The 23,947-nt window shown below is 51.9% G+C and overlaps 7 protein-coding genes across 7 annotated transcripts; 2 read left to right on the top strand and 5 right to left on the bottom strand.

The window, feature by feature from the left end:
• Positions 1-1,058: 1,058 nt before the first annotated feature.
• On the bottom strand, positions 1,059-1,862 carry TRIVIDRAFT_130613 (uncharacterized protein; the record flags this gene model as incomplete). Its single annotated transcript, XM_014094853.1, has 2 exons — positions 1,059-1,649; positions 1,713-1,862. Coding segments are annotated over 2 exons (741 nt in total), but the record flags the coding sequence as incomplete, so codon positions are not given.
• A 426-nt stretch (positions 1,863-2,288) lies between these two features.
• TRIVIDRAFT_228060 (uncharacterized protein) lies at positions 2,289-4,040 on the bottom strand (the record flags this gene model as incomplete). The annotated part of the gene is made up of 1 exon (XM_014094852.1): positions 2,289-4,040. The coding sequence occupies one exon, from the start codon at positions 4,038-4,040 to the stop codon at positions 2,289-2,291; it is 1,752 nt and encodes a 583-aa protein (XP_013950327.1).
• Positions 4,041-4,968: 928 nt separating this feature from the next.
• Positions 4,969-6,523, bottom strand: TRIVIDRAFT_39271 (glycosyltransferase family 4 protein; the record flags this gene model as incomplete). The annotated part of the gene is made up of 3 exons (XM_014094851.1): positions 4,969-5,567; positions 5,633-6,247; positions 6,319-6,523. The coding sequence occupies 3 exons, from the start codon at positions 6,521-6,523 to the stop codon at positions 4,969-4,971; spliced, it is 1,419 nt and encodes a 472-aa protein (XP_013950326.1).
• Positions 6,524-7,259: 736 nt separating this feature from the next.
• TRIVIDRAFT_39438 (uncharacterized protein) lies at positions 7,260-8,167 on the top strand (the record flags this gene model as incomplete). Its single annotated transcript, XM_014094850.1, has 2 exons — positions 7,260-7,576; positions 7,651-8,167. 2 exons carry the CDS (start codon positions 7,260-7,262, stop codon positions 8,165-8,167), a joined length of 834 nt encoding a protein of 277 aa, XP_013950325.1.
• Positions 8,168-8,741: 574 nt separating this feature from the next.
• On the bottom strand, positions 8,742-11,894 carry TRIVIDRAFT_40055 (uncharacterized protein; the record flags this gene model as incomplete). Its single annotated transcript, XM_014094849.1, has 1 exon — positions 8,742-11,894. The coding sequence occupies one exon, from the start codon at positions 11,892-11,894 to the stop codon at positions 8,742-8,744; it is 3,153 nt and encodes a 1,050-aa protein (XP_013950324.1).
• Positions 11,895-13,947: 2,053 nt separating this feature from the next.
• TRIVIDRAFT_163286 (uncharacterized protein) lies at positions 13,948-19,695 on the bottom strand (the record flags this gene model as incomplete). The annotated part of the gene is made up of 4 exons (XM_014094848.1): positions 13,948-15,775; positions 15,869-18,587; positions 18,774-18,964; positions 19,124-19,695. The coding sequence occupies 4 exons, from the start codon at positions 19,693-19,695 to the stop codon at positions 13,948-13,950; spliced, it is 5,310 nt and encodes a 1,769-aa protein (XP_013950323.1).
• Positions 19,696-20,691: 996 nt separating this feature from the next.
• On the top strand, positions 20,692-23,721 carry TRIVIDRAFT_56655 (uncharacterized protein; the record flags this gene model as incomplete). The annotated part of the gene is made up of 1 exon (XM_014094847.1): positions 20,692-23,721. One exon carries the CDS (start codon positions 20,692-20,694, stop codon positions 23,719-23,721), a length of 3,030 nt encoding a protein of 1,009 aa, XP_013950322.1.
• Positions 23,722-23,947: the final 226 nt, after the last annotated feature.

The following is a 23,947-nucleotide window of genomic DNA, read 5'->3' as shown; positions in this document are numbered from 1 at the left end:
TTTTCTTCTTCGACCAACTTTCTCCTTTGACCCTCAAGTTCTTTTATCTGGTACTCCACTTTCTCTCGGCTTTCCTTGGCTAGTCGTAAACGTTCGCCATAGTTTTGTGATTTGGATTCCAGCTCTTCCTTCTCTATATTTAGTTGTCTTCTTCCCCTTAAAAGGTTTTGGAAATCTATGATCAAGTCCGCACTCTTAGATACATCAGTAGTGGTATCTTGTAGTCCAAGAGATAGCGCTTCGGGGTTGATAGAGACTATGCCTCCTTCCACAGGAACCAAGTCAATGCGTAGGTGGAGCACCTCATTCCTAGTACCTTTCTTCACTGACTCCTTAGGCGATATATCTTGAAGATTTTTGGCTACTTCTAGCAATGGTGTGCTTCTGCTGCATGTCACCGTGTTGCAAGTCACCGTGTTGAGCTGGGGATCAGCGTTAGAGCCCGACTGCCGTTCTTCGAGCACCGTCACAAAATCCCGAAATCCTTCCTCAATGTGGCGAAATCGCAGCAATATTTGATTCGTAGCAAGATTTTCGGAATTTATGGGAGAAATCAAGTTTGTTTGCATATCCCAGCAAGATGAGGGCTCTACCTCTTCCAACCTCAGGTTGATCTGGGCAAATAAATCATCCTCGTAAATCCAGTACTTCCTATTCATCTTGACGAATGTGTCCTTTCGGATATTATTTTTTATATGGATAAGCTCTGGCGGAGGGCCAGACGTAGCCACCGTCCGCAGCACTGAAGGGTGATTTCTTGGCCTGACATATTCATCAGATGCAACCGAAGTTGCTTTGGCAAGAGGGATACCAACAATTTTGTGTAAGGTTGATACAGGTCCGCAATTAAGCAGTCCAAATGTTTCACCAGAGACAGTAGTAATTAGTGGTAGATAGATGCGAAGGCTGCCACCAAACATGTCGAGTGAATGTAGTGGATTATCTGCGTGCTGTCGAGTGACAATTTGTCCAGAATTTGCAAAATGCGACGGATTGGGTGCTAATATCTCCCCTTCCCCGTCTTTAATATAAGAACCGTCGAACTTCTCGTCAAGGTCCCATGCGAGGATAGAATCATCCCTAGTCGTCTTCATAATCTGCTCCTGCAGCCGAAAGAAGGCCTGTTCGCCACCCTCTCCGTATATCAACGGCATTGCTATACCAAAAATGCCTAGCAAACAATATGCGCGATCTTCAGGTCTCTTGGTTTGTCTTTGCGCGGCCCATGACATTCGCTGTGCAACGCTTGCAGCATGTAATTCTGCAATACCCAATAGAAATGGCCGTGGCACAAGCGTGATGTTTTTAATGAGGTTGCTGATAGTACCCTTGGTGCCTATACACTTCCATTCCGAATTATAGAACTGCAAGTGTTTTGGGGCAAGAAGCTCTTGTAATGTCCACCCTCTCTGAAACCATCGGCTTGTCCGGAATTTGGATCCAAGCTTCGAGGGATCATCACCACCAGGAACGTCGGACAAGTAGGCATAGCAGACAGACGCGCGATTGTACCATCGAAACATGGAGTTTATAGCTTCGCTGAGCTCCACTAGGTTGGTTTTATCGATGCAGCAGGTGTCAATCCAAGCATACCCCAAACCGTCTTTCACGGCTTGTTGGCAACACCCTTGTAATTTAGTAATCCCTGGCTTGTCGAGTTCCCCATTTCCGACAACGGGTGGTCTATATTTTCCCTGGGAAATCTTAACAACGTCAAGTGTGCCGATTTTTCCATTTTCCATTTCACGGAAAGAGAGCTCTTCTGAATCTTTTCCCCAAGTGTGTGACAGGATAGCATAGGGAGGAATGCTACCCTCTGAGAACTCCTCCAGTTTGAACGTATTTGTGTTGATCAGACGCATATTGGATGGTGTTCGTGGTAGTGTATCTGACTCAGGGTATCATGTAGCAAGAAAAGAATAGGAAGCAAATACTCCGGCCTAATAAAAGAGCCTTTATATGCGGTGGGTTGGGCTACCACGAAATGAGGGGGAAATATCGCAACACTGTTGGGCCAGCGTGCATGTCGGGCAGCAGCTGAAATACTAAGATACCAATAACAGTATGCCTCGTAAAATTGCCCTTGTAAGGCAGCCTGGTCTCAGATGCAGCCAATGACCGCAACGATTAAATGCTTTGGGAAATAATGATTGATTAGGCAACAATACGCGCTACCTATCAGTATCTGAGTGGTAGGTAGGTAGTATGCGATTACGCTGCTGATGAATAAAAAAGACTGTTGATTGAAGATTATATAACTCTGAATCGTCTGTTTCTATTTTACACTCTTACTTGTTTCTTTCAACAAGTTTCCTTCTTCCGGCGTCTCCAGCAGCTTGTAGAGCTGATGGGCAAACAACACAGCTCAGCACAAAATTATCCCATAGCTTAACAGTTCGGACCCCTTTTATCCCTTTACCAATCGACGGCGACGCTATCAACTTGAAATCTCGCGAGAAGGCTATGGTGTTGCAGTCGGCAGGGCCTTGCAGTTTCCTCAAGCATTTGCCTGTTGAACTATCCCAGACGTAGATAGTATTCTCGCTTGACGTTGACACCACAACCTTCGAATCAGGCGAAAAGGCCACAAGATTGACGTTATCATCACGGTATCTCATTTTCAGTTGACATTTGCCCGTTGTAATATCCCATATCTTAATAAGATTATGGTTTAGCCCTGATGCTATGCGTTTTGAGTCGTGCGAGAAGGCCAGTGTGAATACCTCCTGTTCCCTCCCGCCCCTCAGCGTCTGCAGGCACTCGCCCGTTGCACTATTCCAGATCTTGACATGTCCGTCTCCTGCGCCTGATGCTATAAGCTTCGAGTCATGGGAAAAGGCCACCTTGAAAACACAGTCATCATGGCCCCGCATGGTTCGCTGGCATGTGCCGGTTGCGCAGTTCCAGATCTTAATGGTTTTGTCGTTTGAACCTGAGGCTATCAGCGTTGAGTCATGAGATAAGGCTAATGACTGGACGATCCATGTATGGCCCTGCAATATTCGTTGACAGTATCCCGTTGTAATGTCCCAGATCCTGATAAGGCCTTCTGCTGATCCCGACACCAATAGCTTTGAGTCATGTGTAAAGACAATTGAGCAGGTCCAGTCGCCCTCGCCCATTTTTTGATCGGCCAGTGGAGTTTGTTTGCCGCTCTGTAGAATTTCTTGGCATTGACCTGTTGCAGTATCCCAGATCCTGATGGTATCTTCTCGTGACGCTGACGCTAGAAGCTCTGAGTTAGGGGAGAAGGCCAATGTCGTGATGGCACCACCATGACCAAAAAGTGTCTTTCGAAAGCCAATCTTGGCTCCTTTATCAAGCATAAGACGGACCAAGTCTTCATGCCCTCTCTCAGAGGCCCATTGCATTGATGTCCAACCGTCGTTGTCTTGTGAGTTGACATCTACGTCAGCGTCGAGAAGAAGCTGTACGATAGCTTTGTGGCCACCGGCACACGCCCAACTAAGCGCAGTCCGACCAAATCTGATATCCCTGCAATCGGCTTCCACTCCGGCGAAGAGAAGTTGCTGAGCCGCGTTGAGATCTCCTCTGCTTGACACTGTAATCAACTGTATCCATTCATCATCGTTCGTAGTCGCAGCAACCAGAAGCTTCACCACTGCCGCATCACCATCCTCTACGGCTTCTCGAAACAGTGTTTTGGCTTCCTCACATTCGTCAAGCTCGAATTTGCCCTGTAGTTTCTGCACCTGCTTGGAAATCTCATCTTGGGCCTTTCTGGCTTTTTTTCGCTCCTCCCATAGTTCATGCCTCTTTAAAGCGCAGTGGTTTTCTTGTCCAATCAGCTGCCTCCGCCTTGCCTCAAGTTCCTCGATTTGCTGCTCCACAGCCTCTCGATTTCTTTTGGTTAACTGTATGTGACGCTCATAGCTTTTCGATCCGGCGTCCGCCTGCTTCTCTTTTGCTTTTTCTTGCCTCTTTTCCCTTAGCAGTTGTGCAAACTCTAGGATGACATCTAGATATGGTGACTCTGGCTGGGTGGGTGCATCGATAGTAATATCTGACGGATGGTCCATTGCTTCAGAGTTGATAGGTATCGAGTCTCTTCTGACAGGCTAATAAACAAAGGGAGTGACTATTCAGCACCTCACGTTCGCTATTCAGTATTCCGTTCTCAAATTTAAAGCGGCCTAATGATGGCAGATAGTAGAGGAAAATATAGATAGTGGCGATAGTAGCAAAAAGTAGCGATAGTAGCAGGAAATAGCGATAGTTGCAGAAAGTAGCGAGAATAGTAGACACTCCAGGAACCGTATATTGATTTAAGTAACAGTGATAAGAGAGATCTTCATTGTGCGTTATTGCAATATTCGTATGCAACTCTTTTTAATCGCTGGGATGCTGAATAGCCCTCCCTTAAACAAATGGCCACCAAGGTGTGAGGAGAAGATGTCGCAACACTGCCGTGTCGGCCTGCTGTTGGGCCACCTCATGTAGCTCATTATGCCTCAAGCCGTTTAGCCGCAACTGTCACGGCCAGCCTCGACACCAAACCGCTATTGATTGGACTTTTCCAAGCCATTTTACAATTGGACAAAATACAGCTGCGGGATGCTCGACGCGGGGGACAGACGGTGATTGGACGAGACGCATCAGCGGAGTGCGCGAGCTTGTGGTTGAAAAGCAGAAAGGGCTTTTGATTCAAGCAATGAACATGAAGAGTTATAATACATGAGTTGCTTGAAACTGTTGTGGGTTCCACCGAGCATGTAAGTCAAAGAATGAAAGACGAAAGAGTTCCTTAAATATGTCTTCTCCGTTAGAACTGATAGATGTTAAAGATGAATTAAAAGTTTCTTTATTCCCCGTGAAATAAGTCTATATCTATCAGTATCCCTTCCGCTCATAGGTATCTATCGATCGCTTCCCTTCCCAAAAGCCGTAAATTGCCGTGAAATTGCTATACATGAAACAAAATGAAAAGAGAAATAAAAAGTAGCATGCTTATTGCAGCTGCATGTATACTGCCAATGCAGCCAACACCAAGGAAACGACAATCCCAATGGGGAAAAATAATGGCGGCCGAGCAAGCCTTTTAGCAAGGATCTCGTCTAATGACGCTTCCAAACGCAAAGCCATGTTCTTGCGACCAAAGAGTGATCGCACGCGTTCCTCACCATCAGCACCCATCTGACGAAGATTATCATCAGGCATGCCAAGTACATCACGCATAACGTTAGACCAGGCATTAACATCCTCAGGGTCACGCAGCCAGCCCGTCTTGGAATCCCGTATCGTCTCAACGGGACCGCCGGTATTAGCAGCGAGAACAGGCACGCGCGCAAGCATGGCCTCTAGGGGGACAATGCCGAAATGCTCGTTGGAGGGCGTGTAAACTAAAAGGCGAGCGGCACGGAGAAGCGATGTTTTGACGGAGTTTGGTATAGAAAGGAGGAAGAGAACGGAGGCATCACTTGGGATCGAAGAGAGGGAGGAAGCGTCGAAGGATGTGACGGTGTGGTGGTTGAGAGAGTGGGAAGAGGCTAGCTGCTGGAGTTCGGCGTGGTATTCGACGTTTTCGGCAACACGGTGATCGTATCCGCCTGAGATTGGTTAGACATATATGAAATGGCAGAGGTGTGTGATAGGAGCATTATATGTAACATACCCGCTAGAACAAGACGAACTCCCTTGCGCTGCGCCTCGGGAATGGCAGCAAAGGCCTTGAGAGCCAGCCCAATGTCCTTCTTTCGTTCGAATCGATTGATGCTAAGAATGGTCTTGTAGTCACCGCTAGCAAAGACATCGTCTGCACCTCCAGCTGAAGAATCATCCTGTTTCGACGTCGTATCAACACACGGATACACCACCTTCGTATCCACCTTCTCCTTCAACCCGGGCCACGTCCTCGCAACAACCCCCCTGGTAAACTCCGAATTCACAGCCACCGCCTGCGCAAACCCCATGGACCACTCCTCAATCCAATCAAACGGCACCCTATACAACCTCTTCAGCGCCGACTGCCGACCCTGCGCGAGCAACAGATCCGGAAAGTGGCAGTAGAAGAGAATCGGCGTGTCAGGGAAGAGGAAGCGCATAACGGGCAAGCCGGCGGAGAGCTGGTCGACGATAAAGGCACGGGGCTTGAGGGCCTGGAGTTCGCCGGAGAGGGTGATTTGGACGAGGAGCTGGAGGTGGCGCAGGATGGCGCAGAGGATGGTGAGGCGGTTGAAGATGGACATTGGAATGGGCCATGCGCCGTGGACTCGGACATCGAGGGTGCCTGTAGAATAACACTTGTGAGTATAATCTGGAGTATGATCTAGAGTAAACGATTGTTTATAAGAGACTCACCATCACGGCATTCGTCAAAGCAATGGCCCGGATCGCAGTGGTTCGTAAAAATCACCACATGATGCCCCTGCTCCTGCAGCCCAACCGCCGCATCGACCACCAGCCTCTCCGCACCGCCAATCCCCAAATCCGGATGAAAAAACACGACCGTGCCCTGAGGCTGAGGCGAGCCCGAAACAGGCTGCACGTCTCCCTGCGGCGACATGGCTGCAGCAGCAGGTGTTGGAGGTTGAAAAAAAGAAGTTGAAGGTGTTGAAGCTGCGAAGAAGTGGACAAGTTGCGGAGCTTTTTTGGAGGAGCTTCAAGTTGCAGCAGTTTGGAGGTTGGGAAAAGGTACATTGTGGGGTAGATTAGGCTAAGCTAGAGAGGGATTAGCGGGGGCTGCAGCTGGTACGTACCTGAAAGTGACACGGTTTAGTCCAGTTTAGTACAGTTAGCCTCTCCAGTAGAGCTGCAGCTTCAATCACATGCGATGGACAACATCAGAAGCCCCATACAGTTGGAATGGGAATTTCGTGTTTAATAATCCGCACTCGGAAGCAGAGGGAATGCCAATTGCCCGTGACGAGATCCACCAGCGCCGTGATTTTATCCCGAGCCTTTGGAGTCGAGGCACAGCATCAGCATCAGCCTTACCCCAACTAAATCCACCGCGTTCTCCATACTGAGGCGCTGATGCCGAGGTTGATGGGTTTACCGCTCTGCCGCCTCACGTCTTCCTTTTGAAGCTTCCATCGTTCCATCAGCACATTGTTGTGAAGAAGCAAATCTTACATACCCTTTACCTTTTCATAGTTTATATATACCCCAGACCATCCCCACATTCATTCATTCATCTCATCTCATTCCATTTCATTCCCTCAACTCTCCATCTCACTCAACTCTCCATATCTCCATCTCCATCTCCATCCATCTCCATCCATATCTTATCATCCACCAAAATGGCCAAAACTCTCTTCACAGTCCCAATCCCCCCCCTCGGCCCCCATCCCGGCGGCTCCATCACCGTCACCGAGCCCCAGCCCGCCGTCTACCTCCTCACCTTCCTCTCCCCGCCAGACAACCGCCTCACCACCGCCGTCTGCAAGGCGCTCCTCACGGCCCTCGACCTGCTCGAGTTCGGCGGCCACGCCCCCGGCGTCGTCATCACCACCAGCGGCATCCCCAAGTTCTACAGCAACGGCCTCGACCTGCAGCATGCCGTTGACACCCCCGGTTTCTGGGCCCTGTTTTACTCTGTCTGGAATCGACTCCTAACGTAAGAATGACTGACTCTTTCACACATATCTAGTGGCTTATATATACATGTAACTAACACACATACACCTCCAGCTTCCCCATGCCAACCCTCGCCCTCCTCAACGGCCACACCTACGCCGGCGGCCTCATGCTCGCCATGGCCCACGACTACCGCCTCGCCCCCTCCCCCAAGGGCTTCCTCTGCCTCAACGAAGTCCTCTTCGGCGCGCCCCTCCAACCCCCCATGGCCTCCCTCTTCCGCGCAAAGCTCCCCTCCAACGCAATCTTCCGCAAGGTCGCCCTCGAAGGCCACCGCTTCACCGGCCAGGAGGCCGTCGACAACGGCATCGCCGATGGGCTCTGCGCCGGAGGTCTGGATGATGCGCTCAAGTTTATCGCCGAGAGGAATTTGCTGGAGAAGCCAAAGGCGGGTGTGTACGGCACGATCAAGGCGGAGATTTATAAGGATTTGGTGAGGGAGTTGAAGGGCGCTGGTTTGGAGGCGGAGAATGAGAGGTATAAGAATGATCAGAGGACCGAGGCTGAAAGAAAAGAGTTTGGAAAGGTCTTTGCCGAGCAGTGGCTCAAGGAAAACAAGTCGAAGCTGTAAGATGGAAGGAAGAGGGGAGCTACTCAGATGAAAATATCCACATGACTAGAAAGCCGTATATTGGCCTAAACATAACGACACATCACTGTAATAAAGAAAACCAGCTCATGACATCTTTTACTCGTGTCGCTTGTATTCCTGTCTAATATGCTTGTGCTTGTGCTCTCCCAATACTCACACACGCTCAACGCGTAAAAACACCCAGCCATTTTGTTATCAGTCCAGAATCTATCCCTTCCAAAACGCTGTTTTCCCCCTTGCACCCCGACCAATGATGAATCTAATGAGAGATAGAGTAACTAATAAATGAAAAAGGAAAAAAAGGGAAAAAAGCAGCATTGGCTACATTGTGGTGGGTATCATATTCAACTTCTGCTCCAACCCTGACTTGAGACTCTGCGTCGCCTTCTCTTCCCTCCGTTATTCCAACATCACCAACAGCGCTTCTGTGTATGCAGCAGTTCAGCTGCCCAACACTCGCTCCAACCTCGTCTGCCTCTGTTCTTCTAAATCCCAAATCAACTTATATCCCGTGCAGTGTACATTCACATCACTCCACGCCACTGTCAGATGCTCAGCTCGAATCCTCGTCTCCGTCATCAGCGTCTGCAGTCTCCGTCGCCTCTGTATTTGTCGACACAGCATCTCCTTCTACTCGGTTCGAGCCACTGAGCATGTCCTTCTCAGCCTGGATCGCCTTTGCCCGGCGCTGCTCGACATCCTCTCGTTTAACTACTCTTCTCAGCCCTTCGCTCGCCTGAATCAATCCATCAATGCTAATGGCATGTTCCGTCATGTGGTGGTTGATATAAGTATATACACCTGCCGGCGTGTCGCATTGCAGCAGATTGCTCTCGTTGAGCTTGAGTAGGGCCAGCGCAACCTGGAAGAGGAACGTGCTCCCGTCATTGGTACACAGCACCACATCCCAGACACGGAAGAGCGCCTCGGCACACAGGCAGTCTGTAAAGACGGAGAGGAACCACTGGAACGTCAAGGCCTCCAGCTCAACCGAGAGCGAGTCGAGGTGGGCTGACAGTTTAGGGAGCACAGTGCGGACATATTGCCGAAGCACCTGTTGGTCGGCCCGAGAGGATATTAGCGAGTGGTCGTAGTAGCCATGGGGGAGAATGTTTTCGATGATGGACGCCAAAATCCAAAACGCTTCCTCAGCCGATGGTGTGATGAGCAGGATATTGGCCGCAATCAGGTTCATCCCCTGGCAGTAGCCCACGTCCTTGTTCCGCCGCGAGTACGCCAGCAGCACCTCATTCAGCTTCTGCACTCCGGGTCCCTTTCGGAAGAAGATGTTATCCGTCAGAGTCCGGTTAATGTCCATCTTGATCTGGCTCACCACAGCGGCGTCGTCATCCTCTCCACTCTGAGATACGAGTCCATCGTAGTAGCCGGGGATGCGCAGCGCCGTTGCTCCTGAGCACTCGGACCACACTTTTGCGCGAAGCTGCACGGGGATGCCGCCCAGCACCAACGTCTTGAACCCGTTCCACTTGGCCCGCCCGACCTTGCCCTTGTTGCCCAGATTAGAGATGCCAATCATTTCGCCGTCCGTTACCCGAGCCTCTGGCAGGATAATCCCCGGACTCTCAAATCGAGCTTCTGCCGCTGCCGTAGCTGCGGCTATGGCGGCCTCGCCCTCGCGGTGCCTCTCCGCCCTCACTTTGCGGAGGAACTCGTTCCACTGGGTAGTCCTCTCTCGCTGGAGGGAGTCGTGCAGCTCGCTCAGCTGCTCAAGAAGTAACTTGACGGGTTCTGCATCCTCCTTGACAAGCGTTCCAAAAGTCGAATCCTGCTGCTCTGACGGTGGCTGGGTGAGTGTAGTTTCATTGTCAACGGCCGTTGTGGTGCTTGCCAAGGGGACAAGTCCCGATTCGGTCGGCGTTATCGCAGGCGATCGGGCGCGCTCAACCAACCGCTGGCTGGACGTGGTGCTGGCCCGATCGTCGGTGCCCTCGGTCACAGACACAGCCGTGGCACTTATGCCAGGCGTATGGCTCAGCAACTCGGTGGGAAACGTCGCAATCTTCAAGTAGTCTTGCCAGCGCTTTGTCTTCTCCTCTCCAGAGGTCCTCTCTTCTTGTGAGCTCGGACTCCCCGGCCGAGCATCGCCGGACACGCTCATTTTGGGGCTCGGCATATCATCCAGTGTGTTTGGCGAGATTCCTGCCCGGTTGCCATTTCCAATCATTTCTCTACGGTCGCCATTCCGGATGTTCTGGGCCATCTGCGAGGCCTCTCGCTGCCGCTTCTTGCGCCGCTGGTCGTAGATGAAGCCGAATCGATCCGTGAGATATTCGCTATTGGGGTAGTTGTTATACATCCGTGTCAGCGTCGGAGGCTGAGACTCTGGAGGTAGTATAGCATCCATCTCTACAGGCCCAAAGTTATCCGGACGCAGAGTAGACCCGCCAGGTGAGCTTCCGGAGCCGCTCCCTCGCACTTCTTGAGTTTGCAGTTTTGCGCTGGCCGAAGCGGCGGTCGACGGCGTAGATCTTCCCATGGCCATGAGTGCTTTGGGGCCGCCAGCAACGGACACGGCCCGGGACGAACGACTGGTGTGGTTACTAGCAACCGATCCTGTCCTGACCGTCTCTGTCCGGGCAGCACTGCTCGCAGCACGGCCCCTCTCGGCTTCGCGACTTGCAACGGCGCCACCAGCCACGAGCCTCAGCGTCAAGCTCGCTATTGATTTACGCTCTGGAGTAGTCGCCGAGTGTATGCTAGACGGCCGGCTGGAGTTGGCAGGGCCAGAGGTCGTCGGGGTCGGGGGATCGAAGAGGTCGTCCTGCAGCGGTGGTCGCTGGCCGAGGCTGGAATGCGATCGTATCACGGTAGGCCTGTTGGATGTCGTCTTTTTCGACGTGCCACCCCAGAGATAGTCTTTCCATCCCTTGACCGTGCCAGGTCCCTTGGCGTTGTCGGAGCTGCCGCCTGGCGCCGAGGTGACGCTGCTGGCGTGCGCGCGAATCGTTCCGCTGGCCATGCCCGTCTCTCCATACGCACTCTCCGTCACCGTGTCTCGCATGGCATCGCTCATCAAATCACTGAGTCCACTTCCATCCCTTTGGAAGTTTCCATTTTTCCGCAGCTCCGTCTCCACCGCCCGCAGCCTCGTCTCCAGCTCCAGGCTGGACAGCCCGCACTCGCGTATAATCTTCCTCAGCGCCCTCTCGCGCTCATCGGCCCGTCGCCGCAGAGTTGCTATCTGTGCGTCTCTCTGCGCAAGGTCGCCCGCGATCTGCCTCACCAGAGTCACAGCGCCATGTCTCGAAATCAGCCGCTCCAGATGCTTGTCGTCGGCCTTGTGTAGCGCACCGGGGATGGTTTGCGCCAGCGGCGCATCCTCAAACAGGGCCTCGCGCGCCGAGTTGCGCCAGGTCAGGCTGTCGACGATGGACGAGGCGGCGCCGCTCAGCTCCTTGACGCGGGCCGTCTTGTCGGGCTGGCGAATGGCGGCATGGAGCTGGTTGTGGACGGCATCGTCATCGCCAAAGCGGTCGTTGCCGGGCAGCTCCGGGGAGAAGCTGGGGAAGCTGGTGAGGGACTTGTCGCTCTCGGCAATGCTGCTAGCAGAGCTGCTGAGGTGGTGATGGTTGAGGAACGCGCGGTTCTTGCCGGTGCGGACGCTGCGGTGCGAGCGATACGAGATGTCGCTCTGCTGCGAGACGGATCGTTCTAACGGAGGAGCCACAGAGCTGGACAAGTCCATCCTCCTCGCAAGGGCCACCGAGGCTCCCGTCTGTCTTGTCTCTCACTCTCTCTTGCTGTGATTCTGTGTGTGTGTCTCGCGCTGTCACTGTCACTGTCGCTGTCGCTGTTCGTTGTCGGTTACCGCTCTCGTAGTCGATGACGTTGTCGATGCCGATCTTTTGTAGTTTCTCCGCCTTTTGTGCTTTGTCTTTGCTTGTTGTCTTTGTCGCGACAAAACGGAGAATATGAATCAAAGGAAAAATTGAAAAAAGTAAAAAGAGCAGCGCTGACGTGACTCAAATCCGGAGGAATGCAACAACCCTAGACGCAGCCGAGGGGCATAACGATAAACGGGGGAGAAGCTGTCGCCTGTTTGACTGGGGGGGGTTTTGCTTAGCGGCCGATCCAGGGTCCAGGATAGATGGGTAGCCACCTAAGTAGCTTGGGTTTATGTTGCAATTATTGGAAATTCGACAGGTGCGCTAGAAGCAGAGGTTAAGATGAGGTGTTTGTTGGACCGTAACGTAACGATGAAATGGCAATGTCTCATGTGAAGCTGCAAAAGAATGCGCATGTCCCGGGGGTTTCGCGTGTGTTTTTGTGTGATGTGATGCGAAAGAGGGAGAAGGAGAAGGAGATGAGAGATACAAGTTCATTTCAGAAGGAGGCGGAGGAGGGGCGAAATCACGGATGACATGGCGCTATCAAGCCAGTGAGTGAGTGGTTCTTGCTCTGCCTCTGATGCTGCCTCTGATGCTGCCTCTTGATGCTACTTCTGGCTTCTGACTTCTGACAGACGTCACGAGCCGCCCCAAAAGATCAAATTGCATGCGCCAGAAATAGCGGGCTTGCCAGATGAAGAACTCGCTTAACACAAATTGGACGGGCCAGGGGGGTTGATTGGCATTGGCATTGCAGCTGAGACGCAGTGATTAGCTCGATGGAGCTGTTCCATTTTCTTTGAGGCCCAAAGACAGGTGCCCAAAGACTGGAGTCTGGCCTATTATTTGCTAGGCGCTCATTAGGTACAGTATCAGGGCTGGGAATAGTGACACGACAGGCTGTTCAATTTCAAAACATTCCACCAACAGCTTCTCCTATGCCCCCCTAAGCAGCATCAAACACACCAGAAACAGCCAACCGTCAACCTATGGCATCCATACAATCTCACCACTGTCAAAACCCACACGCCAAATCACACGCCAAAACACAATAGTGCGAGTACAGTCATGCACTCACTCCCCCAACGAACCCGCACCGCAGCAGCCTAACGCATCCAATTAACCAAAAATCCCTACAGGTACTTCTACAGGCATCTACTGTAGGTACCTAAATAGAGAACCCACAGCGCCAAATAAGCTGCCTAAAGCCCGGCAAATGCGACCACCATTTCCAGTAACATGTGATTGCCAGCGACCTTTTTTTCTCTAGCGTCCCGTTTTTTTGGAGTTTTGGGCAATCCCCATTCCCATCCCATTCCCATTCCATTCCCTTCAGCCTCACCAACATGAAACGCCATCTCAGCGCATTGCCTAGCCTTTTGCTTCCCAAACGCCCCTTGACACACGGCAAATCCACATACGATTACAAAAAAGAGTAGCTTCACAAGGTAAATGAAAAATGAAAAAAAAAATGAAAAATAGAAAGAGAAAAAAATCTATGAGTCATAACCAGAAAAGGCGCACGCTCGATCCGCACCCTAACAAATAACTAAAAATTGATATGGATATCATCATTGGGCCTCCCCCCCTTTCCGTATTCTTACAACTCCTAGACCATCGAAACAAGATCCGACCAAAAAAGAGTCACTAAAAGGAGTATTGCTTTTTTAACAAAGAAAAAAGGGAAAAAAGAAATCATAGCCTGCAACCTGGCCTTGTGCCACTCCTCTTTGGAAAAAAAAACACGGTAAAACAAAGAAACGCCACCTGCCGGAGCTCGAGGCTCCCCGTCCTGCCTTCGTCGTGGATATGCCCAAAAACGCCCAGCCGTAAAAATCAAAAATTATCATTACTTTTTATTGCCCCTTTTGCACATTCTCCTTGTGCCGTATTATCACAGTCCTCTGTGTTTCATCGACTGCGGTTCGCTCGTCCACCAGCTTCTCCAGCCAGCCCCCTATTTGCGCCAAGTGATGGTGATGGCGCCGTTTCTTTTCGCTGCTGTGCAGACTCCGACTCGGCAACCAAAGTGTCCTCTAGGTCTGGTACAAGCCCGTCATCAATGAGCCTTTGTAGCAAAACATCCTTGGCCAACGACTTCTCCCGAATGATGGTCCGGCCATCCAATCTGCGAATGCGCTTGCAGCTAGCAACATAAACCACCTCGTGAAGACGGCGACGTAGCTTTGTAGTCTCATCCAGGCGCCTTGCAAAAGTTTCGTCTCTCTCCATGTCCGCATCTGGCATCACAAACGAGTCGGCGCTGCCCATCTTGTCCGGGCTGATGAGCATCTGCACCGGAGGATAGAAGCCCTGAGTGATGGGGTTATCCCGTAGATCCAATTCCGTCAGATGAGGAAAGTCGGTCAAGAGCTCCGTAACTGCCATTGTGTCCGAAAGCCGATTCCCAGCCGCAAGCAGCTTCTTCAGTCGCGGGATGAATCGCAAGGCTGATAGATCCCGTAGGGCATTGAAGTTGAGATTCAATATTCGCAAGTTGGGCATGAGTTGGCCACACTCATCAGGTAGCCCCTCCAGCCCGCAGTTTGCCAGCTCAAGCAGCTGCAGGTTGAGAAAGTCCGCCTTTAGCTCGAATGATCCCAGGTAGTTTCCAGACAAGAACAGCTTTCTTATCTCGCAGGCAGTTGTTAGGAAATCCAGCTCGAGGGGGACCTCGCCCCGCTGCTCACGCAGAGAGAGGCTGTCCAACCGACGAACATGACGGAAGCCAGAGAGGTGGCTGAGACAGTTTCGATCGGCGTGGAGCGTTTGTAAGCTGCTGAGGTGTCGAATGTCCAAGAATTCGAGATCATTGTCACTAATGTCAAGCTTCCGTAACGTTTTGTTGGCCTTGTCAAACACAAGCGTCTCCAATTGGTTGTCGGAAATGTCCAGCTGAGAAAGAGCAGGCAGCAGATGAAGGCCGTGGACCGACGAAATCCTGTTCGAGCCCACGTCGAGTTCTGTCAAGCGCTCCCAGCTGATACCAGAGAAATCCAGCTCTTCAATCATGTTGTTGCGTGCTCTCAAGGTGAGTAGGCCATCGTGGGAGTCCAAGCCATCAAGAGTTGTCAACAGGTTGTTGTCTGCCCGCAAGCTGCGCAAGTGGATGAGTCTCTTCAACGCCGATAAGCTCTTAACTTCGTTGTTGGAAATGTCAAGGTATTGCAGATGAATGAGGTGGTCCCACGAGGTGAGCTCCGTGAGCATGTTGTTAGATACCTTTAGCTGTCGTACACATTCGGGCACACCCTCGAGATGCGCCAGCGAGTTCTTCGATACATCCAATGTCGTGATTTTGGAGCAAAACTCGTTGAGCATGTGCAGGCTGGTTAGCTGCTTGTCCTGGAGAGTGAGAGACGTCATATCGTCCCAGTACGGCTCGTTGGGCTCTGCCTCGGAGAGCTTTTCCACAAGGTCTCGTATCGTCATGGATAGCACCTTCTTCGAGCCATCGCCTGTTGCCATTCGCTTATGTCCCATGACATAGCTGACTTCAAGCCCAAACGACTTGTCGTCGTGGTTCACAGTAAATTCCGAGAGTGGAGTTAGCGAGAGCTTTCCCACGTTTCGGCCAATCAGTAGACTGTCATCTGCCCTCAATGGGGTGACACGGTGTGCTGGGGTGTGAGTCGTCGTAAGGAATCCAAGGCCCGAACCCCCTTCCAGCGACTTGAGGCTCAACATCGAATTGTCGCCAAGATAGCTGACTTGACGCTCGTTCTGGTCCTGAGATCGGCTTTGGCTTTCATTTGGGCTCTGGTTTGGGCTCAGGTTTTGGCTCGGGCTCGGGCTCAGAGTTTGGCCCTTGTTTCGATGTTGATTCGGCAACTCTACGGTGCTCTCCTCATCCCGCTCTTCTATTCGTGAGATTGGCCTAGGCGTAAACTTGGACCCAGATATCGACGCGGCACGAATTGCTCGCAGAGAGCCTTGCGAAATGCCTTTAGCGCCGCTAAACTGAGCTGCGAGAAGCGGGGGTGATTCGGATGATTCACCTGGCACTGGATCGTCCTCCAGGCCCTCTATATCCTCAGGTAGCACGCCGAGGATAATCGAGGCAATGGGCGATGTGAATGATATCGTTATGTTACGACGCTTCGAGGACAGCCCATCACTACTTGTCTTGGCCTTAAGAACGTGCAGACCGTTGCCGGCTTCCTCTGCACCTTTGGAGCCGTCTCCGGGTTGAGCATCGAGTTTCTCAATCTCCCCCCTAGCCCTCTCGGCTACTTCGGGGTCAAGAGGCTCATAGGCCGCCAGGGTTGTATAGCTCTTGAGTGAATGTGTTTGCGCCGAGTTCGGGCGAGAGGTACTGTCCTTGTTACTTGCCACACCATCGTGGCCCCGAGGAGTTTGCTTCAGGTGCTGCATCTCTTCCGTCATATCAACGGACAAATCAGGAATGTTTGCAAATGGATCTTCCTCGCTGTCGTCAGATCCTGAGGCATGGGACGTTAAGGAGCTCTTCGACTCCTTGTTTCTTATCCAAATATTGTTCTGTTTATCCAAATACATGCCGCCTATCTTGTCTGGGATCAGATGCGAAACGCTCTCAGGAGCAATGATTTTACGCGATTCAGAGCCTCTGGACGAAGAGGTGGGAAAGAGATGGCTGGTAGAGCGAGCAGAGGTGCTGGAAAACAAGTCATGGACTGGGCTCGTCGTTTCGCTTGCCGACTCAGAATTTGATCCACCACCACCACCACCACTGGTCCGAACACGGCTGGCTCGGTCAACCATGCGTTCAACCTCCTTTGCAGCGCGGATTGCGTCTTTTGCAAGGCTCATAGATCTCACTGACGAAGAGATTACATCGCCCATATCGCTGAGCTCCTGGTACTTCTTGAGCCGTTTTACAACTTCTGGGTCCTCCTGTTGTCGCGCCTGTCTGGGAATTGGCTTTCCATCTCGACTAGGCGGTCGGGAGAATGGCTCGGCCGTGGATCCATCGGATTCCTCCATTGTCGCATTATGCGATGGCACTTTAATTTCCAATTCAGATTCTTCTAGGCTTGACAGCCCCGGCTGGCTAACCTGGCTGCGGATCATGGCCATGATCTGAGCAGCCTGGTCTACAAAATCCTGCGTTCGTATAGACGGCTTGCGTTCGGCGGCTTTACCAGTTGCATCCGGCTCAGCTTCTTCTTGAATCGATCTAGTTGATCGACGCGCCTTGCCTTGGAAAACATCATCTTGTAACGACCTCGAAGTGGGAGAGGGAGAAGGGGACTGGCGCATAGACTCATGCTCCGATTCTTGATCATCGGCAGAATCCGAGTACTCGGACAGAGAGCGCTTTCGTTGTTTGGCCAACCCGCGGAGTCGCTTTTCATACTTTGAGGATCCAATCGCTTTCCCATGCTCATTGCCAAATGCAACATCGGATCGGTGGAGTGTCCGGCGGCGCTTTGGTGTCGGGTGCTTGGAAGGAGACGCTCTGGGTCGTTTGGATTCGGATCCATAATCTCGCTTTTCGACCCAGGACTGATCGTAGGCCTCATCCTGGGGGGTGAGGGAACTCTCAGGCGAACTAGACATGTAATCGTATCCGGCACCGGTGTTGATCGAGGGAGTTTGGGATTTGTTCTGGCCACGGCTCCTGCGAACATACAACGAATTATCTTCAGGGAAAAAGGTTTGTGGAGGAACAAGTTTTAAGGCTCCCTTGGCCGCCAAGGGAGGGTTTACTGGCGACTTGTTCTCCTTAGAAAGGAGGTTGGAATGTTGAGCGGGCGAGTGAGACAATTCGCTTGTGAATTCGAACCCTTCCAACTCACCAGCCCCAAAATGACTGACAAGTCGTTTCTTGCCGTGATCCTGACTGGATTTCCTGCTGGAAGGTGTGGGAGGCGATGAGTCTCGTGAGTTTCTACCAGACATGTCCTCTTCGAATTGACTGATACGCCGGAGTAAGGTCTGATTGGTAAATGTGTCATATGGACCAAAGAGTTTCAAGGGGCTCGAGTTGGATCGGTTGCCAGGATCGCGGATTTGCTTTTTATCAGGGCTTGGAAATGGCGCCTGAGGCAGACTGGGAGTACCGAAAAACGAGCCAAACAGGTTTGAACTGGTTCGCAGAGACGGAAACTGCTTGGGCGTGCTGGCTTGCAGTGAATCCTCGCCCAGCATTTCCGACCAATCCACGCCCAAATCAGGACTCAAAGAATGGCGTCGCAGAGAACCCTCAGCCGACTCATCGCTCCCATGAGAGGTATCGAAATGGTATTTAAGCGAGGATTCATCGTCTTCTTCGTCTTGCGTGTGTTTCGCTTCCACTGCACTGTCGGAAGCATTGTGCGAGGGATCTAGAATCATCTGATTGAGCTGTAGTCTCTCAAGCTTTTGTCGCAATTCTTCTGTAGGCATTTCAAGTGGCGCAAATTCGACTTTTCCGTCCTCATCACTGCGCTTACCAATCAAGATGGGGCTGAAGTCTTCGTTTTTCGTGTAGCTTTGACCGCTCCCTTTTCTGGATCCGCCATCAATCAAGGATGGAATGGCGAGATAACTATCGTCTTGGGTATCTTCTTCCTCTTGCTCAGCTTTTTCTTGCTCAAGATCGTCTTGATATGATTCTTCTTGATCCGCTTCTTGTTCGTCCTCCTGATCATCCTCTTGGTCATCTTCTTGATCGTCCGCTCGATCACCCTCATGGTCGTCCTCATGGTCGTCCTCATGGTCGTCCTCATGGTCATCCTCTTCTCCCGTGGGAGATCCGGAGTGTTTCACAAGACTATCGTTGCTCATAATGGATAGATCCGAGGGATCCTCCTCAACGTTGAGCTTGTATTTCACATCCCGTAATGGCCTCCTGGGGCTTGGGCTCGGTGTGATCTGGCTCGACGAAAAGATGCCATGCTCCTCATCAGCATTAAGCTCTTCTGTTGATTCCAAGACAATCGTCGGCTGCTTCGGCACTGGCGGACTTGAAGGCACATCTGTTTCGTATAAATCTGCAGTAGTGGGAGATTCGAGGTGTGGAGATTCTCGATCGGGAGAGGGGGAATCGGGCATTGGAGATGGAAAGTCGAAATTAGGGGATGGCGAATCGGGCATAGGAGATGGAAAGTCGAAGTTGGGAGACGGAGAGTCGAGATTGGGGGATGGCGAATCGAGATTCGGTGACGGAGAGTCGAGGCCGGCTTCGCTTGACGGTGGCGGTTTGAACATGTCCTGCAAGCCAACAGCCGCCGAACTAAACAAGTCGCGCTGCTCCCCGTATGGAAGCTTGCCGTGTACCAATCGCCGCTTCCATTCCGGTGTGTCGGATTTCCCTGGCGTGGCAGGCGTTTTCTTTCCGGCATTCTTATGCACAATGACGGAGCCGGTTGTGCCTGGGGAGACTGAGCGCCGTCCAAGATAGCCTTTGTGCGACGGTTTGCCTTCCTTTACAAACTTCAGGAGACGCTTCTTGGGGGATTTGCCGTTTTCGTCGGAGCTGCGGTCGCCCTCCAAAATGGTCATGCTCTTATTCTGCTTCGCCCGCGGTACTACGCCAGGATGCCTCCAACGCGGTATGCGACTCGGTGTGAGCTTTGGCGACGGCGACGACGTCGTGCTCTTCTTGGCCGATCTGACGAGGGGGAGCGGCGCGGGCGAGGAGCCACGCTCCGACACCCAGTCCTCGGTCAACGAGTCCAGCCAGGCGTGCGACATGGTGACAGCCGGTAGAGATGATGCACACAGGGGATAAGAATCTCACGCCATAGATAGGGTATACAGAAAAGCTCTATGCGGGGTTCGCGTCCAGGCAGACAGAAGCAGCAGGCAGTGATGCAACTGATGCGCGCGCACTCGAAAAAGGATCGCGCAGCGGCGGCGCAGAGTCAAGATATACTTGGGCGGAATCGGGGGGTTGACACGACAGAAGCGGCGGGTCAAATATCGACAAGAGATAAGATGGAGGCCGAATATTTACCTGGCGATGGCATGGGAGCGCATGCAGGGGATTCTGGCGGGAGGCATGATCCTGTATTAAACCGTAGCAAACGATGATGCGCGAGCTTGAAACGGAAAAACAAAACAGGGGTGTTAATTGGCCGGGCGGGGTTGCTGTGCCAACTCGGGTGGGGCAGCCGGATCACGTGCTTTTTCCTCTGGCAAACGGTGCGAGACGCTGCACTTTAAGATTGGCGGAAATCTCGCAAAGTCACTGTCATTTAGCTTGCGACCCGTGAAATGGCAGCGCCGTATTTTTAGCACGCCGTGAAATGATGCGCGATTACTCCGTGCTGCATGTACCGTAGCCGTAGAAGAACTCCTGGAAAACTCCTTTATGCGCACTTGTCGAGAAAAGGGAAAATGCAACGCAGAGATGACAATCCCATGCATCCTGCAGCTCGCCAGTGATCCGCTCTTTACGCGAGCTCACGTGACGGCGCGGGACGCGTCTTTCGTCATGTGCGGACCGCGATAAGTGAGATCTCGACAAGAAGCTAAGCTACTACCTAGTACTACTACCTACTACTTCCACTTGCTGCAATTTCATCTCCGACCCGCCATTGGCGACAACGCCCAAGACACCAGATGAGGAGTTGATGTTGCTCTGCGTCTGCGTCTCTGGCCCTGCGCCCTTGGTGTCGTATATCCAGCCATTCCGCGATCGATTCTCGACGATAGACCGTTGATGCCTTAATCTCCACCACGGCCCCAATGCTGCCAAGAGACTCAATCTACTGCGAGGCCCTCTTCTCGCCACAGGACATCTACTATGAGGGGTCCGAGGACGAGGACTATGACGATGCGGAGGCGCGGAGGCAGAGATACGAGGCTGCCGGACAGCAGTTTCTTGCTGGCAGGGTTCCGATGCTGCTGTCGGCAACCTTGAAAGGCCCCTTCGAAGAGGACTCCGGCTGGGTGAACCCGTGGCGGTCAAAGAATCGGACTGCTCATTTGCAACATCAGCCTGAATCTCAATCCGCAGTCTCGCAATATGGCCTCAGGCGAGCCACCCCGTCTGCTTCTGCTTCTCCTGCTGCCCGGAGGCAGGCGATAGAGATCCTGAAAAATGCCGAGTGTGCTCTTCCTAGTCCGGAGAGCCTTAAACAGGCACCCTTCACTGAAGCACGTTCGTGTCCCCAAGGCAAAGTCTCTAGTTGGAGAGACGAGGATATATCTCTTTCATCGAGCAAAGATGGCTATGAGTCTTGGGCAGCAAGTTCACCGTCTTCAAGGAAGCTAGGCAAGAGGAAATCAAAGTCATCAATTGTGATGGATAGCACAGGGAAACGTCGGAGAGTGGAATCGTCAGAACGCGAAATCGAAACTCCCACCTCTGGAAGACGGCGGACTAGAGCAACGAATGTCGGCGAGCAACACACAAAAGCTTTTCTGCACACTTCGTCGATATATTCGCATATTCGGGAGCTTACCTCGAAACTTCCAAGACAGCAACTATCAAGTGAAGATGGAGATTCGCTTGACTCCGACGATGATGAAGCTCTTATTTCTCCTTCATCAGCTGATTCACCTTCCACGAATGTACTAAATCCATCCTCGTCCTTAGCGTCTCCATTTGCTCAGCCGAGCTTGTTAAGAGCACTATCTCCCGTTTCTCTCTCCTCGGCGCAAACTCCAACGAAACAGAGGGTTCCAGCAACCCAATCCCCCAGCCGCCCAAGGTCTTCAAGTGGCGTATCTTTATCTGACCTCTCGGATCTAGAAATGCTAGGCACAGGGGATGATATTGATGATGTTAATGCTCACGGCAACACCCTAGCAACAGAATCCCACTCACGAGAGGAGGAGCTTCCATTCTCCGAGCCCCCTGAGGTTATCGAGGGTGACAATGCCAGTAATACTGATTCAGTTCCGCACGCAGCTCCCCCAACTAGCTCCGACCATGAGGGACCTACATCGTCTTCAGATGATGCAAGCACAACTCATAATGCTCAGAGTGGTTTTATGGATGGTCTGGAAGCAAGCTACGAAATCCCCAATGGGTTTATCACTCCCTTCCGTGCTACACCACCTACACGAATGGTGCATCCAATAATATACGATGATGCTGAAGGATCTAATGACTCGTCTCCCGACTCCAGTATCACAGCTCTATCAAACGCACAGCAGCTCATTGCTAGTCAGAGTGAAGCAGCCAATCTTGCGAGAGACGCATCCGGCAATGACAATCTCACAAAGACAAATAGCCCCCCTAAATCATCTGCTCTACAGTCTTTGAGCCCTCGAAATGGTAGAATCAACTCGCGACTTGCTCCCAACAAGATTGCTCAACCTTATAATTCGTCACCAGTCAAGTCATCAGCAGCTGTAGACAAGGCTCTATACTTGCAAGAGGAGGATAGCCAGCAATCCAAGGAGAATGTCGAGTCAATGGAGACAAAGGAGAATCCACTGCCACAGACTATGAAGACCAATCTCCCGATATCACGGCCCAATCTGAGTGAGATTGCTACCGATTATACTTGCAAAGCTGATTGCTCTAAAGCGGACAAAGCTCAGGAGGAGCTTATGGCTCGCGATGCTGTAGCCCCGTCAACTACCTCCCTTGTCAGCCATCTGCCGATTGAAGCCGCCTCACCTACAGAGATGAACACAGCCCAGAGCAATGTGATACTCAACACACAGGACTCAGAAGAGCCAAGTCTTGCCCAAGAGGAGGTCTCCGCTAATTCACAGCCGGCACTTCCCATGGAAGAGAATGCAGGTCTAGACATACCTGAGACTCCCACAACCAGAGACATGTCAGAAAAGGCAACCAACACGGAGTTAACCGCCGTCTTGGCGGATGATCATACCCAGACACGTCAACAGGAGCAGGAGAATCAAATCCTCACACCTACCGAGGCCAGCGAAAGTCTTGTCATACCACCACAAAGCATCGATACACAGCAGCCGTCTAGTGAAGATTTGCCTCCACCCACCGAACCAGTGTCAAAGAGACAATCCACGCCAGAGCCGCAGTTTGCCTTTACGTCCTTTTCGTCTTTCATGTCACCTTCTCCCAGTCACCGCCGCCAGATACGCTATTCATCTGATAAGACTTACAACGGTGTCGCCTCTACATCACATGGTATCCTCGTATCCTCCAAGAACAGGGCGTGGAGAGGCACAACGCCAAAGAAGCGAGTTTCCTGGGCTCCCTTACCGCATGAAGAGACAGACGGCTCTGGCGACAAGGTTTCGTCAGAGACGGACACGTCATCATCGTTGTCACGAGGCAGAGACCGAGCAGTTTCACCACCTCCACCGCCCTCTACAAGCCTCGCTTCTGATTCGCTCACCAACAGAGACATGAAATTCGGTGATCACTTTGCTGCTGTAGCTGATCGTTCAAAGGGCACACAACCGCAGAGCGTACCAACCGCATCAGGGCATGGATCCTGCAGCCTTAGCCAGCAAGCCCCTGTTACTGCAGTACAAACCGCCAGCCCGACTGGAATCACAAGCCCCCCTAGAGTGAACCCTCAGAGAGAGGAGAAGGGGGCTGCCAAGGTGGCCAGCAGCGGATGGGACGACGACAACGAACCCACGGACATTGTGCAGGACATATTCAACGAGATGGACGACTTTTTGCAGGTCTGGGATGTCGACGCTGAGCTTGACGAGGCCCGGAAAGCCGAAAAGGCGCAGGCTGCTGCCAGCAAGAAGAAGGTTGAAACTCTTTCCGAGTTCGACATGGATATGGGCATGGGCATGGACATGGACATGACTGCACTCTTTTGAAACAAAAATTGGCATTTTCAACCTCGACAAAAACCCTTCCCCGACTATACACTAAAACCTACAAGAAACCCCCATGATATCATTCAACTGTCATTAGCATAGCGTCCCGGTATCCGCTTATACGACGTCTCCGCCGTATTATTTTTATCTTGTATCTCCCCTGCTGGAGCTCGAATATTCCATCATTTTTATGAGGAAAGGTTGTTTTTTTGTTACAATGTACATC

This window comes from Trichoderma virens (assembly GCF_000170995.1).
Source record: "Trichoderma virens Gv29-8 chromosome Unknown TRIVIscaffold_91, whole genome shotgun sequence".
Taxonomy (NCBI): domain Eukaryota; kingdom Fungi; phylum Ascomycota; class Sordariomycetes; order Hypocreales; family Hypocreaceae; genus Trichoderma; species Trichoderma virens.
This window is presented reverse-complemented; position numbering and strand designations above follow the sequence as displayed.